At 40.8% G+C, this 17,747-nt stretch overlaps 1 protein-coding gene across 3 annotated transcripts in view; it reads left to right on the top strand.

The window, feature by feature from the left end:
- LOC144688773 (signal-transducing adaptor protein 1-like) overlaps positions 1 to 14,057 on the top strand; it is a 57,276-nt gene extending 43,219 nt beyond the window's left edge. For 2 of the 3 annotated variants that reach the window (XM_078555685.1, XM_078555687.1), the window contains exons 11-13: positions 8,449 to 8,481; positions 10,226 to 10,318; positions 11,602 to 14,057. In XM_078555685.1, coding sequence (XP_078411811.1) covers positions 8,449 to 8,481; positions 10,226 to 10,318; positions 11,602 to 11,663 — 188 coding nt within the window. In that variant the 3' untranslated portion in view covers positions 11,664 to 14,057. The remainder of the gene's footprint in view (positions 1 to 8,448; positions 8,482 to 10,225; positions 10,319 to 11,601) is intronic. The other variant, XM_078555686.1, reaches the window with a different exon arrangement.
- Positions 14,058 to 17,747: the final 3,690 nt, after the last annotated feature.

The following is a 17,747-nucleotide window of genomic DNA, read 5'->3' as shown; positions in this document are numbered from 1 at the left end:
CACTTGTAATTGCTCTCTTCTCTCTTCTGCACAGTAACCTGATATTCAACCCGCCCCCCACTGAAGGACTTATCCTTGATCCCTCCATATTTCTCATTTACATGCCGCACCTCGGTGACGTCATCTGAAAACACTTCCGATTCCACATGTAGGCTGATGACCCCTAGCTCAACCTCGCAACCACTTCTTTCCATTGTTATTGGCATTACAATCCAATTTGTGCTGTGTTTGATGTACTGAAGTATGGCGCAGTGTTGTTCGGTGAAGTTCTTGGTGCTCTTTCTCCCTGCAGTTATTCTTTACCATACGGAGATCATCAAGCAAAATTATTCGGTGTTCCAACCCATTTCATTGCACAATATAGCAAGCAGTAACTACAAAGTTCTTGTGAGATTAAGCAATGCTGGAATTTCCCAACGTTGACAACATCTTCATTACTTTCTTATCACCCTCATATTAGCCCAAGTGTGACCCTTGTGTATGTAGGCACTGGCAACTTCTACCACATCAGATGTGGTTTTCTGGTAATTTTTAAATCCAACAAAAACAGAACAGCAAAACAGCATATTTCTTTCCACCAATCACTCCAATTATAAATTGTCCTTTACAAATGCGTTTTTAAATTGGGCAAATGCATGAAACCAGTTACATAACAGAGTAGCATTGATTAGGTATTGAGTCTAAATACACTTTTCATGGTAATGTTTAAAAGGAGAATTGGAACCGTGAGCATATTCCTGTATTTAATTTTTTAAATATAGTAGTTCACAGGATGTGGGCATCATTGACTAGGCCAGCATTAACTGTCTGTCCTTAATTGGCCTTGAGAAGGTGGTAGTGAGTTGCCACAAACCGCAGCAGTGCATGTGCTGTAGGTACTCCCACAGTGCTATTAGGAAGGGAGTTCCAGGATTTTGATCCAGCGACAATGGGGGAATGGCGATATAATTCCAAGTCAGGATGGTGTGTAGCTTGGAGGGGAACTTGCAGGTGGTGGTGTTCCCGTGTATCTGCTGTCCTTGTCCTTCTAGGTGGTAGAGGTTGCAAGTTTGGAAGGTGCTGTCTCAGGATCCTTGGTGAGTTGCTGCAATGCATCTTGTAGATAGTATACGCTGCTGCCACTGTGTGGTGATGGAGGGAGTGAACATTTAAGGTGGAGGATAGGGTGCTAATTAAGTGGGCTGCATTTTCCTGGATGGTATTGAGCTTCTTGAGTGTTGTTGGAGCTGCCCTCATTCAGGCAAGTGGAGAGTGTTCCATCACCCTCCTGACTTGTGCCTTGGAACTGGTTGATGAGCATTGGGAAGTTAGGAGGTGAGTTACTTGCTGCAGAATTCCTAGCCTCTGACCTGCTCTTGTAGCACAGTATTTATATGGCTGGTCCAGTTCAATTTCTGGTCAATGGTAACCCTCAGGATGTTAATAGGGGTAATAGGGGTTTCAGCAATGGTAATGCCATTGAATATCAAGGGGAGATGGTTAGATTCTCTGTTGTTGGAGATGGTCATTGCCCTGCACTTGTGTGGCACAAACATTACTTGCCGCTTATCAGATTAAGCCTGATTGTTGCCCAAGTTGAGCTGCATATGGATACAGACGGCTTCAGTATCTGAGGAGTCGCAAATGGTGCATTCATTAGCGAACATCCTCACTTCTGACTTGATGGAGGAAAAGTCATTTGAAGCAGCTGAAGATGGTTGGGCCTGAGATACTACCCTGAGGAACTCCTGCAGTGATGTCCTGGGATGGAGCAAAATCAGAATAACACCCTCAATTCTCAACAGGGCATCCAAGCCTCCGTCTCAAGGTAGCACTTTCGTTGAGGCATAATATAAACTAAACTGTCATTAGCAGTGCAGCCACCATTCTTTTGCCTAAATCTGTTTTGGTAACTTCATGCTTGAGATCCACTGTACAGTTTATGTCAGTGCAGAAACAGTAAATGAGTGGGGCTGTTAATTAATGGCCTTGGAGTAAAGGATCCTCTAGGTGTGAATGATCATAACATGATGAATTTCACATTCAGCTTGAGTGTGAATAAATTGGGTCAGAAACTAATGTCTTAAACTTAAAGTGTGAAATAGGTTAAAAGGCAAGAAGGTAGAGAAACAGTAGCAGGCATTTAATGAGATTTTGTAACACTCTACAGAGAGAGAGACACTATCCAAAGGATGCACCATCCGTGACTAAGTAATTTAAGGATGGTATCAGATTGGTTGGGGGGAGGGGGTTGGAAGATGTACAATGCTGCAAAGAATCGTGGTAGCCCAGAAGGTTGGGAAATTTTAGAAACCAGCAAAGGATGGCTTGGTGGTGGTGGGGGGCTGGGGGGCAGGGGGTTGGGGTTGGGGGGGGGGGGGGCGGGGGTGGATGCGGGGGAAGAGGGAGTAATTGGAGTATAGCAAGAAATGTAAAAATAGAGTAAAAGCTTTTACAAGTATATCAAGAGGAAAAATCTAAATGTGAATGTTGGTTTCTTATAGTGAGACTGGGGAATTAATAATGGGCAACAAGAAAATAGCAGAGATTTTGAACAAGTACTTTATACCTGTCTTCACTGTAGATGACAAAGCATCCCAAGAATAGTAGAAAATCAAGAGGCATAATGGAGGGAGGAACTTAAAACAATCACGATCACCAGAGGCAAAGGTACCAGGAAATCTAATGGGACTGAAGGCTGATGAGTCTCCTGGACCTGATGGCCTGCATCCTACTGTCTTAAAGAAAGTGACTGCAGAGATAGTGAATGTATTAGTTGTAATCTTGCAAAATTCCCTAGATTCTGGGAAGGGCCAGTGGATTGGAAAACTGCAAATGTAACACCACTATTCAAGAAAGGAGGGTGACAAAGCAGGAAACAAGAGGCCAGCTAGTCTAATATGTCATTTGGAAAATGCTAGAATCCATTATTAAGGAGGTAGTAGCAGGACACTTAGAAAATCATATACAATCAGGCAGAGTCAACATGGTTTTGTGAAAGGGAAATCATGTTTGACATATTTGTTAAAGCTCTATCAACTCTGCTTGTTATATCCTCCATAAAAGGGATGTTGTGTATTTGGATTTGCAAAGACATTTTATAAGGTGCCACATAAAAGGTTACTGCTGGGGGTATTATACTAGAATGGTTAGAGGACTGGCTAACTATTAGGAAACAATTGGGATAATTTTTCAGGTTGGAAAACTGTAACTAGTGGAGTGCCACAGTGATTAGTGCTGGGGCCTCAATTATTTGATATATATTAACGACTTGGATGAAGGGACAGACTGTATTGTAGACAAGTTTGCTCATGATACCAAGATAAGTAGGAAAGCAAGTTGTGAGGAGGATACAAAGCCTGCAAGGGATATGGATAGGTTAAGTGAGTGGACAACAAATTGGCAGGTGACGTGCAATGTGGCAAAATGTGAGGTGGTCCACTTTTGCAGGAAGAATAGAAAATCAGAATTATTTAAGTGGAGAGAGACTGCAGAATGCTGCTTTACAGAGGGATCTGGGTGTCCTTGTACATGAATCACCAGTTAGCATGCAAGTACTATTAATTAAGAAAGCAAATGGAGTGTTGGCCTTTTATTTCAAGGGGAATGGAATATAAATTAGAGGTCTTGCTACAGGTCTTGTACCTGGAATTGAGACTGCACCTGGAGTACTTGCGCACAGTTTTGGCCTCCTTAAGGAATATACTTGCCTTCTCTTGTTCTTGAAAAGGTTCATGAGGCTTATTCTTGGGTTAGAGGGGTCGTCTTATGACAAGAGATTGTGCAGTTTGGGCCTATACTCATTGGAATTTAGTAGTAAAAGAGGTGATCTTATTGAAACATATAAGATCCTGAGGAGGATATTTCCTTTTGTGGAATCTCGAACTAGAGGCACAGTTTAAAAATAAGGAGTCTCTCATTTAAGATGAGGAGCAATTGTGTCTCAGACGATCGTTAGTCTTTTCTCTTCCACATAGAGCAGTGGAGGCTGGGTCATTATAATACATTCAAGGCAGAGATGGACTTTTTTGATTAAAGGCGTTAAGGGGGATAGGCATGCATGTGGTGTTAAGGCCGCAATCAGATCAGCCATGATCTTTATCAAATGGCTGAACAGGCTCTATGGGCAGAATGATTTCTGGCTCATTTCTTAAGTTACTTGTCCCAGATCAAAGTATAATGAATGCCCAGAGCCCCATCTAGTGGACACTACCTTCATTCTTCTCTTTGGTGTAAAGAAACATTCGGATAACGGCTGACTAGTGAACACACAAGTGGACAACCCCAATCAGTGGTTCTATCCTATCCATGGGGCGGACTGTTATAATTAATTGAGGACTTTGTTGCTTGGGGTAAAATTCTTACTGTCAAGTAATTCTACTCAACATATTGTCATCACTGCAAACCTTTCTTTTTCTAATTTTCATCCTCTGGAGATTTTTCTTGCAAGCGATATCCTAACACTTCCCTTTATATGAGAATATCTATTGCAGCTGTTCAGCAATAATTTTCAAATCCATGACTGGTCTTTAATGAAATCAGAAACATAGCTATTGACAGCTCCAATTTCAAAGAAATGTTTAATTCAGCAGCTGCCTTCAGGATTACTTTGGAAATGCAAATCCAGTGAGTTACTGTGCTGTGTAGACCAAGGATAGAGTTCCATTGCTTGTCTGTTTCACCTAACCTTTGGATATGGGTTGCTTCCTCCCAAGGATTGTACAGGGGTCTCTGGGATTTTTTTATTCTTTCATGGGATGTGGACATTGCTGGCAAGGCCAGCATTTGTTGCCTATCCCTAATTGCAGCATTGTACATTTTTTTTTCTTCCAATTTGATAACATCCTTAAATTACTTAGTTAGTCACAGATGGTGCATCCTTTGGATAGTGTCTTTCTCTGAGTGTTACAAAATCTCATTAAACACCTGCTACTGCTTCTCTACCATCTCGCCTCCCACTTGCTTGAATTGCCTTTAAGTTTATGACATTAGTTCCTGACCCAATTTATTCACACCCAAACTGAATGTGAAATTCATCATAAACAAAAACAAAAATACCTGGAAAAACTCAGCAGGTCTGGCAGCATCTGTGGATAGGAGTACAGTTAACGTTTCGAGTCTGAATGACCCTTCAACACAACTAAGTAAAAATAGAAGAGAGGTGAAATATAAGCTGGTTAAAGGGTGGGGGGGGGGGGCGCGACAAGAAGAGCTGGATAGAGGGCCAGTGATAGGTGGAGATAACCAAAAGATGTCACAGACAAAAGAACAAAGAGGTGTTGAAGGTGGTGATATTATCTAAAAGAATGTGCTAATTAAGGGTTGAAATTCATCATGTTATGATCACTCTCACCTAGAGGATCCTTTACTATAAGGCCATTAATTAACAGCCCCACTCATTTACTGTACAGTGGATCTCGAGCATGAAGTTAACAAAACAGATTTAGGCAAAAGGATGGTGGCTGCACCGCAAATGACTAAATGTCTCAACGAAAGTGCTACCTTGAGACGGAGGCTTGGAGGTTTGAGGGTGTTATTCTGATTTGAGGTTTGAGGGTGTTATTCTGATTTGAGGTTTGAGGGTGTAATTCTGATTTGAGGTTTGAGGGTGTTATTCTGATTTTGCTCCGGCCCAGGACATCACTGCAGGAGTTCCTCAGGGTAGTATCCCAGATCCAACCACCTTTAGCTGCTTCATCAATGACTTTCCCTCCATCAGGTCAGAAATGGGGATGTTCGCTAATGATTGCACCACTTGCGACTCCTCAGATACTGAAGCCGTCCATATGCAGCTCAACCTGGGTAGCAATCAGGCTTGGGCTGATAAGTGGAAAGTAATGTTTGTGCCACACATGTGCTGGGCAATGACCATCTCCAACAACAGAGAATCTAACCATCTCCCCTTGATATCCAATGGCATTACCATTGCTGAATCCCCCCACTATCAACATCCTGGGGGTTACCATTGACCAGAAATTGAACTGGACCAGCCATATAAATACTGTGCTACAAAAGCAGGTCAGAGGCTAGGAATTCTGCAGCAAGTAACTCACCTCCTAACTTCCCAAAGCTTGTCCACCAGCTCCAAGGCACAAGTCAGGAGGGTGATGGAATACTCTCCACTTGCCTGGATGAGTGCAGCTCCAACAACACAAGAGGCTCACACCATCCAGGAAAATGCAGCCTGCTTGATTGGCATCCTATCCACCACCTTAATCTTCACTCCCCCACCATCAACACATCAACAGAGTGGCAGCAGTGTATACCATCTACAAGTGGCTTATTAGGCTGCTTCGGAGGGCAGTTATGAGAGTCAAACACATTGTGTCTGGAGTCACAGGTAGGCCAGAACTGTAAGGACAGCAGATTTCCCTCCACAAAGGACATTGGTGAACCAGATGTGTTTTTACAACAACCGATGCTAGCTTCATTGCACCATTACTGAGACTAGCTTTCCATTCCATATTTTTTATGTATATCTATTAATTGAATTTAAATAACACCAACTGCCATAGTGGCATTTGAACCTGTGTCCTCAGACCATTAGTCTGGGCCTCTGGGTTACTAGTCCAGTGATATTACCACAATGCCACCGTCTCCCCTTAGAATTGAAAATTCATTTCAAAGACACTGCCGGAAGAAATCCGGGAGAAAAAAACACCGGCATTTACAAAAAAAACTTCAACACTTTTAGTTATAAAATTATTATTAAAAATTAGGGGGGTGGTTTGGCTGTTTGATAGTCTTAATAACCCATTGGATGATTCTTGACTATTTGCTTTCCAGTTCATATGGGAAGGCTGAGAATGGCCATGTTGGGAGACCAATGGTGGGAACCTTGGAGAGCAGATTGGGAGTAGAGGCCATGTCATGAAACCTCCAGAAAGGCATCCAGCCAGAGCTGACAACTCTGGCTGTGGTAGCATTTGGGGTTTGCAACAATTGGCATTAGTGCCTCTGCATTGGGGAGTGGATGGGAAATCGACCTTCTCATCCCTACGCAGCGAACCCTGCTAGAAAGTGCTTGTTTGTGAATGTTGGGTAAAGGCAGGATCAGACACTGTCGTGATGCCTCCGCAATTGAATAGTCCATTTAGGGGCTCACACCTGGTGATTAATTATCGAGCAATAGTTGACACCTTGAGTGGAGAGGCTACAAATAATTAAACAGGTAAACTGCAGATTTATACTCATTAACCTTCCACCTTTGGGCTTCTTATACCATGCTTTATTGTACTAAGGGCATAAAGGGGCCTCACTTCCAGGCTCTGCTAATGCCACTGTAGAATTGGACACCAGGAAGTGGCCCAGAGTGACTCTTGCTCTGACTTTATTCTTGTCCTCTTCTGCACGTTTCCCCAAGATAAGCTGAAATTAGCCACTTGCTGACAGGCAGCTCATTAGGGCTTTGACTATTTGGTAAGAAAACCGTGAGTTTACTGATGAACTCAGGGTGGTCTTGAGCCAGGTCCTAAAAGGCATGGTACCATAGCACAAAACTAACTCAAACGTGCCTGCAAGTTGAATGGTGCAATCACCCTGCTATACAGCTAAGAATATAACATGTCCATATTGGGCAGCATTCCCATTATTGGTAAAATGGGCAGGCACATGGCAAATAAAATTTAATGCAAAGAAATGTGAAATGATGCACTTTGAGAGGAAAAATCAGAAGAGGCAATGTAAAAGTGGTACAACTTAATGTGGGTTCAGGGACAGAGAGATCTTGGGATCCAGGAACACAAACCTTTGAATCTGGCACGATGGGTTGATAATGCTGTTGGAAAAGCAATGGCTTCATAAATGGAAGCATAAATTACAAAAGCAACAAAATTATGTTGACCTTTTGTAAATCACTAATTAGGCCACAGCTGGAGTATTGTGTTCAATTCTGGGCACCTCACTTTAGGAAGGATTTCAAGGCCTTGAACAGGGTGAAGAGGAGATTTGACAGAATGGTGCCAGGGATGAGGGACTTCAGTTATATGGAGAAACAAGAGAAGCTGGGATTTTTCTTCTCTGAACAGAGAAGGTTATGGGATTTTTCAATAAAGGTGCTCAAAATTATGAGAGGACTTGATCAGATGGGAAGAAACTGTTTATACTGCAGGAGAGTCAGTAACCAGATTAAAGGTGATGGGTTAAAAACTCCAGGGGGCGGAAATGAGCAGACAATTTTTACATAGCCACTTGTTATGATCTGGACTGCACTGACCGACAGAATAATGGAAGCAGTGGTAACTTTCAAAAGGAAATTAACAATATACTTGAAAAGGGGAAATTGGCTGGATGGTTGGGGGCTGGGGGACAGGGAATTGGAATTAGTTGGACCATTCTTTCAAAGAGCTGGCACAGACATGAGCCAAATGACCACCTCCTGTGTTGTATGATTCTATGGTTATAGGCTTATGTTCTATGCCCTTTTTTTATTCTTGATTTGAGAATATAACATTTTTTTTCTTTCCTCAGAAATTGAGAAGCTGAGTCAAGTCAAAATACAAAGTAAGTCTGTTATTTAAAAAGAAAAAGTTAAAAGTAAAATGGGAAAACGTTCATCTCCATCTAGTGCAGAGGTGCACGAGATACAATGAGGGGCTCAGCTATGACGCTTGGTGGGCTTGCTTGCACATCTGTCTCTGAACTTCTTTTCATGCCTGCCCAACCAACAGTGTGATGTTGGATTCAGTGCTGTTTGCCACCCCTTCTTATCTTGATATTTCATAAAAGAACTAGGTTGCTTTTAGGAGACAGGATTATCCCAGCTTCTGTACGGTGAATGAAAGAATCCGATTTAACGGAACTTTTGGTATTATAATTGCTTTCGTGTCTTATGCCAAAGTGCCTGGCTTGTACTCAGCTGCTACGGTGGTATGATTTGAAAGTCAGTAGTTTATGGTGTGGGGAAATGTTGGTGCAGACCAATATCGTATTCCTCCATATTGCAGCAGTCTTGACAATAATTCTTTAACTAGGCATTGATTGAGCTGTGGCCCCTCAATAAGATATTTAGCATATAGAATAGGACACTAGCTCTCAAACGTTTACATCCACTGACCACTTGGGTGGGGCAAAAGACCCCGTGGGCCACATAATGGCTCTACCCTGTCTGCTTTTGCTTGCAACCACAAAAAAAATCAAACTTAATGGGAACTTATGGAAACTATAAATATTTTGGTGCTTTTTTGCTATCAAATGTAATTAGTATATGCATTAATTTTTATTTACAAGTGCACGGCACAAGTTTCCATAAGAGCGGGAACAGTTTTGTAAGCAACATTTATGTCCCAGTCGATTTTTCTTTTGATTAACACAGATGTGAGGTAAGTATTAGTTTCTCAGAAGATTGTGGTGATTATTTTATAACTTGGAATGTTTCAAATAAACATGTTTTCTTGTAATATCAATGCTTATAAAAATATCTATACCTTCATTTCTAGCATGAATGACTAATTTACTTATGATATTTAATTTAAAGCATTGATATTACAAGAGAACATGTTTATTTAAAACATTCCAAGTTATAAAATAATCACCACAATCTTCTGAGAAACTAACACTTACTTCACATCTGTGTTAATCAAAAGAAAAATCGACTGGAACATAAATGTTGATTACAAAACTGTTGCCCGCTCTTGTGGAAACTTGTCGTGCACTTGTGTTGGTGTATCAAACTGGCTCCCAAGTGGCGGGTATGAGAGCTCTGGCCTATTCTCTGATATGGCCTCGGCCGTAGTGTTGTGTGTCAATGACTTGCATTTTGGATCAGTCCAGAGGCGACTAGGAAGACCACTCGCTGACCGCACTGAGAACCACTGAACTCTGAGAAATTGACTGGGGACCAAACAGAACTTGATTTTAGTTTAGTGGCTGCCAGAACTGAGATTCCTAAACAATCCTGTGGTGAACTGGAGGTTGGCATTCTGCTCCATCCCAATGCATCCCATTCCTGTGAGGATGAGTTGTGACTCTGTTCAGCACTCCTCCCTCTGGCTAAAATTGGATATGTTGTCTTCTGAAACACACCAATTAGATTAAAGGGACGAAATGCACACCATTAAAATGCTGAGAGCCATAGAAAATCTGGAGGTAATCCATGTTGTCTAATATCCAAATCATTAAATAAACAGAGGTCGTAAAACATATGCAGGATTACATTAATAGATATTTCTCTATCAGATACAGGATTGAGAATAGAAGACTCCTAACACTGCAGTCTTCTTGAACATCTAACTTTTGTCTTTTGTAGCTCAACCCAAGAAGATGCTAATGCTACCGCCTCCAAAAACTCAGACGCAGGCAGATTCTTCCCAATTCAAAGTTCTCCCTGGATTAACATCAGGTGAGCAGAGAAGGTGGTTAAAACAATGAAATATTGTTTTAAAACAATGAAATATTGTTTTAAAACAATGAAATATTTTTTTGAATAGACTTATTGAATTGATTGTGTACCTATCAAAGTCTAAGAATAGAGGCAAGGTTTACTTACCCAGGAATATATATTGTGGAATTTGGGAATGTAATCAGCAAATGACATAGGATTTTCCATCTAGTAAAATGAATGAATACAGCTTTCTAACATTTTTGTTTAGCTAGTGTTGATGAGCACAGACTAAATTTGTTGATATTGCAGTGTGCACTTCTAACATGCTTAACATCATGGTGTAGTATATCCTTTCAACTATTTGGATGCTCCTGCTCAGCACTGACCATTCAAATGGTAAGCACATTGCCCAGTGTGACTTTGAGCCACACAGATCTCACAGTCACAAGTTTGATTCCATGTCTATGCTTAGTTAGCTAATCTCAGTAAACATGCAGTAGGGAAACAATAATTGGTCTCATACTCCTGGGCTAGGGGAGTAAAAACAGTCACCATCCCCACTCCTGTTAGCCACACTAAAGTGTACATTGGACTTAAAAAACATATTCGTTCATGGAATGTGGGCTGCTGGCCACATTTGTTGCCCATCCCTAATTGCCCTTGAGAAGGTGGGGATGAGCTGCCTTCTTGAACTGCTGCAGTCCATGTGGTGTGGGAAAACCCACAGTTAGGAAGGCAGTTCCAGGATTTTTCATCCAGCGACAGTGAAGGAACGGCGATATATTTCCAGGTCAGGATGGTGTGTGACTTGGAGGGAAACTTGGAAATGGTGGTGTTCCCATCATCTTCTGCCCTTGTCCTTTTGAGGTGGTAGAGGTCATAGATTTGGAAGGCACTGTTGAAGGAGGCTTGGTGAGTGCTGCATCGCATCTTGTAGATGATACATATTGCTGTCACTTGTGCGATGGTGGTGGAGGGAGTGAATGTTGAAGGTAGTTGATGGGGTGTTAATCAAGCTGCTGCTTTGTCTTGGATGGTGTCAAGCTTCTTTGAATGATGTTGGAGCTGCGCTGATCCAGGGATTTGGATAGCAATAAGAGTAGGCTTTCCTGTGATGTCCCCTTAATCACAGTTTAAGATTAAACATGTAGAATGGCCCACTTTGTGTGAGATATTGGAGGATGGCCAGCACCTGTCTCAGCACAAGCCAATATCTTCAGGAAAGGAGGAGAAAATTGGAGCGAAATATTTAATTAACTATGTTTACATGTTCAGAGCTAACACATTTTACCCTTCTTCAGCAGCTGTCAATAGTGAACTCCGGACAAAATTGATGGAGAGAAAGGTGGCAATGAATGAGTGATATTCTTCCCAATAGCATTCACACCTATCAGTGGCCTAGAGAAGCATTAAGTGAAGAAATGGGATTTGAGTGGAACATATTGTGGACCAAACATTTAACACCTGGATGTTAAAATCATTGAGGAGGTTGACTTCCTTTTTGGGTAATATTGAACCAAACTTCTTCATAACAACTGTACATTTAACGTTGATTCTTTGATATGATTGCCATTGATGCACTTCCTGTTTAATGGTAGTCATGAGTTAACTGAAAGATATTCAATCTTGCAACCCAACTTGTACTGTGTAAAGTAGTTGTTTTGACTAAAAAGTGATGATGTGCCACTTTTTTTTTCTACACTAAATTGAAAAAGACGCAAACATTAATTTTGTTGATGGGATCATAGATATTTGTGCTAATTCCTTGCAGTGACGTACCTGAATTTCATTTGGGCTTGTACCTTGGTGAACATAGGTCACTGGTCATGATAGTGTACAAATTAGAGAATTTGAGACTTCCACAGACTGAGATGAGTGAGTTAAAGTTGAGGTGAGCTTGGTGGCTTTTAGTGTGAACTCCAATGTTCAATGGGCACATGTGGTCTAACTTTTAAAATAGAGAAATGATGTTAAATATATCTGAAACTAACATGCAAAACAATAATGAAAGATTTGCATACTGTTTCATTTAATCAATTAACTAGGGAATATTATACGTCTGTGGAGCTTATTCGTGGGATGGAAGAGTGCCTATGTATTAATTCATTTCATGATTCATTGTATCATTTACTTATTATCCATTAGGTGGTGGAGCCTAGCTTCTGATATTTTAATTAGAGGAGCAAAAGCGGTGATGTAAAGGAGATTTTCAGTTTAATTGAAGAAAAGAAGATCGTAAGGTGTAGAAAAGTGGGAGTGGGTGCATGAACAATTGCTTGAATACTGACAAGAATGAGCAAAGTACAAGTTTGCAAGCTTTCTAACCTGGATTGTAAGAATTGCGAAAGCATGAACATAAAATGCCTAAGCCTCAAGTTCGACTTATGATTTTGCCTCCCCTTAATTACCCAACACCACATGAGTGTAGATGTGTGGAACAGATCCCAAAAGAATGAAAGGATGATATAAATACAGATAGAGATTAATTGATCTCTGCTGGGAACATCATTAATCCAGGATTGGTGGAGATTAGGAATGTGAGAAGAAGGAAAGCTGGTTTATAACGTGGAATGTAAAGTTAGGTTGGTATGGAGTTTGAATTGGTGGGGAAATGTGGGAAGTGGGCGAGGGAGTTGGGTAAATTTTGCCAAACCCTCCCTCAGGAGATTAAACAGATTTGTTAGAGTTCATGCTAGAGCAGATCATACATGATCTAAAAGAAACAACCTGACCTGAATAGACTAAATGGCTTTTTGTTTGTTCTCTTGTATCTGACGTCTACCCACACTCCTAAATGGGGAGGAGAAAACACAGCTATCAGGGCAACTTGAGTTTAACAATGAGCAAAGAGTACCCAAATGGGAATAGCCTGGTGGGGGACCAAGAATTGCATTAAAATTGGAATGACAAGTAGTGAAAGGGTGAGTAACACCACAAGAGTGCAGCTTCCTATTTTTTTTAAATAACACTATTGCCTTCCTCATTTTCCAAGTTATATAGGACTACATGTGGACAGTAACATATGCTTTATAACAAAGCTGAGCTGAGTAACCAGCAGTGCTGTGAAATAATCTCTAGATTTATTTAAGCATAGTGCACTTAATGTTAAGTACTATGTTCTAGATTTAATTGAATAATTTAACGTGAATTTTGAATGTATTCCAATTATGTTGAAATGATATTTAGTAGATTACATTATAAAACAGAATTATGTTGCTTTTTCCTCCAAGTTTCCCCTTCCCCCACACTCTATTCTGAAGGCAGTGACTCTTGTTGGCCATGGTCCCATGGGTGCTGATGACCCTTAAGTAGCTCACCCCAGGTGGCTCCTCTTCTTGTGTGATCTTTAATAGTATTGCTGGGTTACTTAGGGTGGAGCACAAAATATAACCAATGTCTGGTTCTGTCTTTACCCAAGCAAAGCTTAATCCTGTCTTCACTCAGGTTTGCAGTACAATCACTGTATCCTGATGGTTTCCTGTAAATACAGGGACATTGAGACCAGCTAAGTAGAACCTCCATTGCTGCCTTGGCTGAATTGAGTTAATGCTGCCCAAATCAGAACTTCTGGTCTATATGACTTGCATACACTTTCTCAAGTTGCCATTTAAAGGGGGAACAGAGGGGCATCTGTAGAAAACAACATAAAAGCAAATTTTTGTATATGTTTACGGATTGCACTGTTTTCTTATTTCTATATTTAAGTGTAACTATTTTGACAATCATAATGAAAATAAAGTATTGACAATTGACAAAAGTTTTGTGAAATTAAAGCTTGTGGTGTTTATAATGTCTATTTTGGGTTCCAGTTGTGTCAAGTGAAATTTTCCTTGTTCAAAATGTGATTTTGATCTGATCTTTATCTGCTCACTATAAATGTGCTCAGTCATGTAGAATTATCTCACCTATAATGTGCTGATAACGAGATTGCTATATGTGTAATCTTCTGCCTAAAACTTTGTAAAATAAAACTGGAAATATGGTGACTCTTGCAAGGACTTGTGCCTCCAGTAGAGTCTCACTCAATGGGAGTACAAATCGGAGGAACAGGCATGGCCTGGGGCAGGGTGGGTGTCAGTGAATCTGATGCTCAACACTCCAGTCATTAAAATAATTCTGGCTGACCCCCACCCTGTCTCCTCTCCACAGATGACATACAGTGGGAGCTACATGGAAAGTTGTTGAGGGTATCACTTTTGGAAAGATTTGGTAACTGATCAAGAGGAAGACAAAAAAAAGAAATCCATAAGCTGTGACAAAATGTGCAAATGGAATATCAGGGAATGGTTCAACCTAGCTGTGGAAAGTTGGAAAAGTAGAGAAAACAATTTTACAGCCAGCAAGAGGCCATTTGCCCCATTGCATCTGTACTAACCCTCAAAGGGCGTACATTTTAATCCCATTCCCCTGCCTTTTTCCCTTACTCTTTCAGGTGTTTTTTTTTGGAGTAGTTATCCACTTTCCTTTTAACAGCTATTGCAGATTTTTCTTCCATTTAAACTTCTGGTACTGCATTCCATGTCCTCTGCACTTTAAGAAATTCTCCTAATTTCACCCCTTTACCTTTTTCGTAATGATCTAAATTTATGGCTTCTATTTAGTTGCTGATTCACTGACCATGAGAAGTAGTTGATGTTATTTACTATATCAAATGTTTCATAATTTTGCCTGCCTCCATCAAATTCCCTCACATGAAAAGTGAATTCAAGTGAAAATAAAGGTAAATAGGTGTTTAAGATGGTGATGAGGAGAATTTTTTTCTTGAAAGATTGGTTAAGCGTATGGAATTCTGGAAAGCAGTGGAGGCTGGGCCATTGAATTTACTCAAGGCAGAGTTGGACAAATTCTTGATAGACAAAGGAGTTGAGGGTTATGGGGAGCAGACAGCAAAGTGGAGTTGAGACCACAACCAGATCAGCCATGATCTTATTGAATGGCCGAGCAGGCTTGAAGGGCAGAATGGCCTACTCCTGCTCCTAAATCCTATGTTCCTAATATCAGGAGTGGTTGTGGTGTGTCTCAATTCAAAACAACATTTAGTTTCTTCTCATGACTGAAAGCTGGTACATCCTAATGGATCTATCCTCTCCACTGGACTTAATATAATTCCCCAAGTAAAGAATCTATAACTGAGCACTATTCTAACTGTGGAATAACTAATGATCTGTATATGTTTAGCATTGACTTTTTCTTTTTGCACTCTCCCTAATGATAAAAGCTAGGATCTCACCTACTTTATTTATAGTTTAATCTGTTATTCACTATTTAGCATTTCTCAAAGATTTGAAAATCTGTACACTTGACGTCCAAAATTTTCTTTATCGATACTTGCCACTTCTTCAAAAGATTGTTAGACCTGACTTGCTGTTTACAAATCCCCATCGTCTCTGTCACTGCTGTGGTAAAGCTGGACAGATATCATGTTTTAGTTTTGAGCTGTTTATAAAGGCTAAAACTTGATGCGTCAGTAAGTAACCACTTATCCTTAAATGGCCGCATCCTTTTAAGTTGAAGCTGCATGCCAGGCAGGTTTCCCACACTTTTTGTTAGGCGCAATGCTCAAATGGTGGTAGGAATTGGTGGTGATTATTCAAATGAATTGAGGCACACCACAACCCCTCCCCAAAGCATAACAGCTGTGGTCAGTCAACTCAAGTGTATTTTGGGCTACCAAAGAGCCACTTCTGGCTCCCCTTTCCTGTGGTGGCAACATCAGCTCATTGAAGCCCAGAACATAGATTAAGATTAGTGAACATTTAGAAAGGAGGTCTTGTGCTGTAGTGGGTAGCATCACTATCCCTGGGTCAGAAGCTCAAGTTTCAGGACTTGATGGCCATGGAAGGTGTGTTCATAACGTGGCCAAACAAGTTGACTATCAACCGGTAAGTCCTTTCTGTATGCCTGATGGCAAACGGAAAGAGTGGGAGAGTTACCTGGTCAGCCATACTGCAGAAGGCAACAGTAAACCACTGCAGTACTTTGCCAAGCATAATCATGGACCAATCCAATGGAAGCCCATGGTCGCCAATGCCCTCTTAGGGTATGGTAGCTGGAGGAGGAACATTTAGAAAGGCAATGCATGAGAGTCACAAGTTATGCCATGTTTAACTAACTCCAGTGAAATTTTTGAGGATATGGGGGTTATTCATTAATCTAGTGCTCCTGATTGGAATGCATGTATCTTGGATAAATCACAGCTCAGTATTTTCTGCCTATTTATTTAAATGGATGAACAATCGTGGGCTGTTGCTTCCTATTTTCCCAAAATACGCTTTGAATTTTCAAATGCATTTATTGCAGTGGTACCTAAGATAGTTGTTGCAAAAATTTAGGCACGTGATATTAATGTGACTAGGCATACAGAAAAAGATGAGCCAGGCACAGAACATAAAAATAAAGGTGTTGTTTACAATGGGGGATGTGGTGGCGGTATGCCCAAAGGATCTGTGCTGTGATCTCTACTTTCAGTTTATATAAACAATTTGTAGAGATTCACAAAAGTAATATCAAAATTTGATAATTATAATAAATTAGGAGACATGACAATATGTGGGGATATGAGTAGGAAATTACAGGAGGACATTGACAGGCTAGTGCAATGAGTATTTCAAAACAGAAATGGGTTTTTGGCTGTCTATGTCCTCCTAAATTGGTCTAATAGGTGACTAAATTGCAAACAGCCATTACAAAGTTTAAAAATAAGGGAGAAAAAAATCAAATAGATTTTTCAGTAATGACGCAGGCACTGAACCAGAACAAAGCCTAGCCTGGTCAATCCTACAAAGTACTGTTCACTAACGTTTGAGGACTGGTGCCCAGCTGTCTGACAGACCAGTCAAGCAACCTGATACAGTTGTAGTAATTATGCCTGTTCAAATGGATCTCCAAGTGTGTGGCCTACTCATCACGTAACAATCAAGAATGGGGGAGAATTTTTTCAGGCACATAGCTCTCATTGAAGGTGGTCTCTCTGCTAGTGGGGAGAATCTTCTGGTTAGCTTCTCATGGAGGCTGATTTCTTTGTATTTTAACAGTCAGGAGAGGGGAGTCTTCCATTCAAATGGGCCTGTAACCTCCTACCATTTGACTGTCACCTCTTCACTTTCAGTCCCTGATATCCTTTGTCATATTGGCTTCTTCAACATCAGGAGTGGGGGCTTGCAGGCAGCACGAGATGCTCCTTTTCATGTGGGACGATGAAAACAAATATTAATAGCTACAACGTGAGGTCTCATTCAAACCAGTCAACACAGGAGAGCTGCTTTTATAACTTATTCAAGGGATGTGAGCCTCCCTGGCAAGACTTATTGCCTGTCCCTAAATGTCCTTGAAGATGCTGGTGAGCCATCTACTTGAAGTGCTGCAGTCCTTATAGTGTAGGTACACCCACAGTGCTGTCATGGAGGGAGTTCCAAGATTTTGACTCCGTGACAATGAAGGATTAGCG

This window comes from Cetorhinus maximus, chromosome 13, assembly GCF_964194155.1.
Source record: "Cetorhinus maximus chromosome 13, sCetMax3.hap1.1, whole genome shotgun sequence".
In the NCBI taxonomy this organism is placed as follows: domain Eukaryota; kingdom Metazoa; phylum Chordata; class Chondrichthyes; order Lamniformes; family Cetorhinidae; genus Cetorhinus; species Cetorhinus maximus.
Note: the sequence above shows the minus strand (reverse complement) of the source record. Positions and strands in the feature narration are given on the sequence as shown.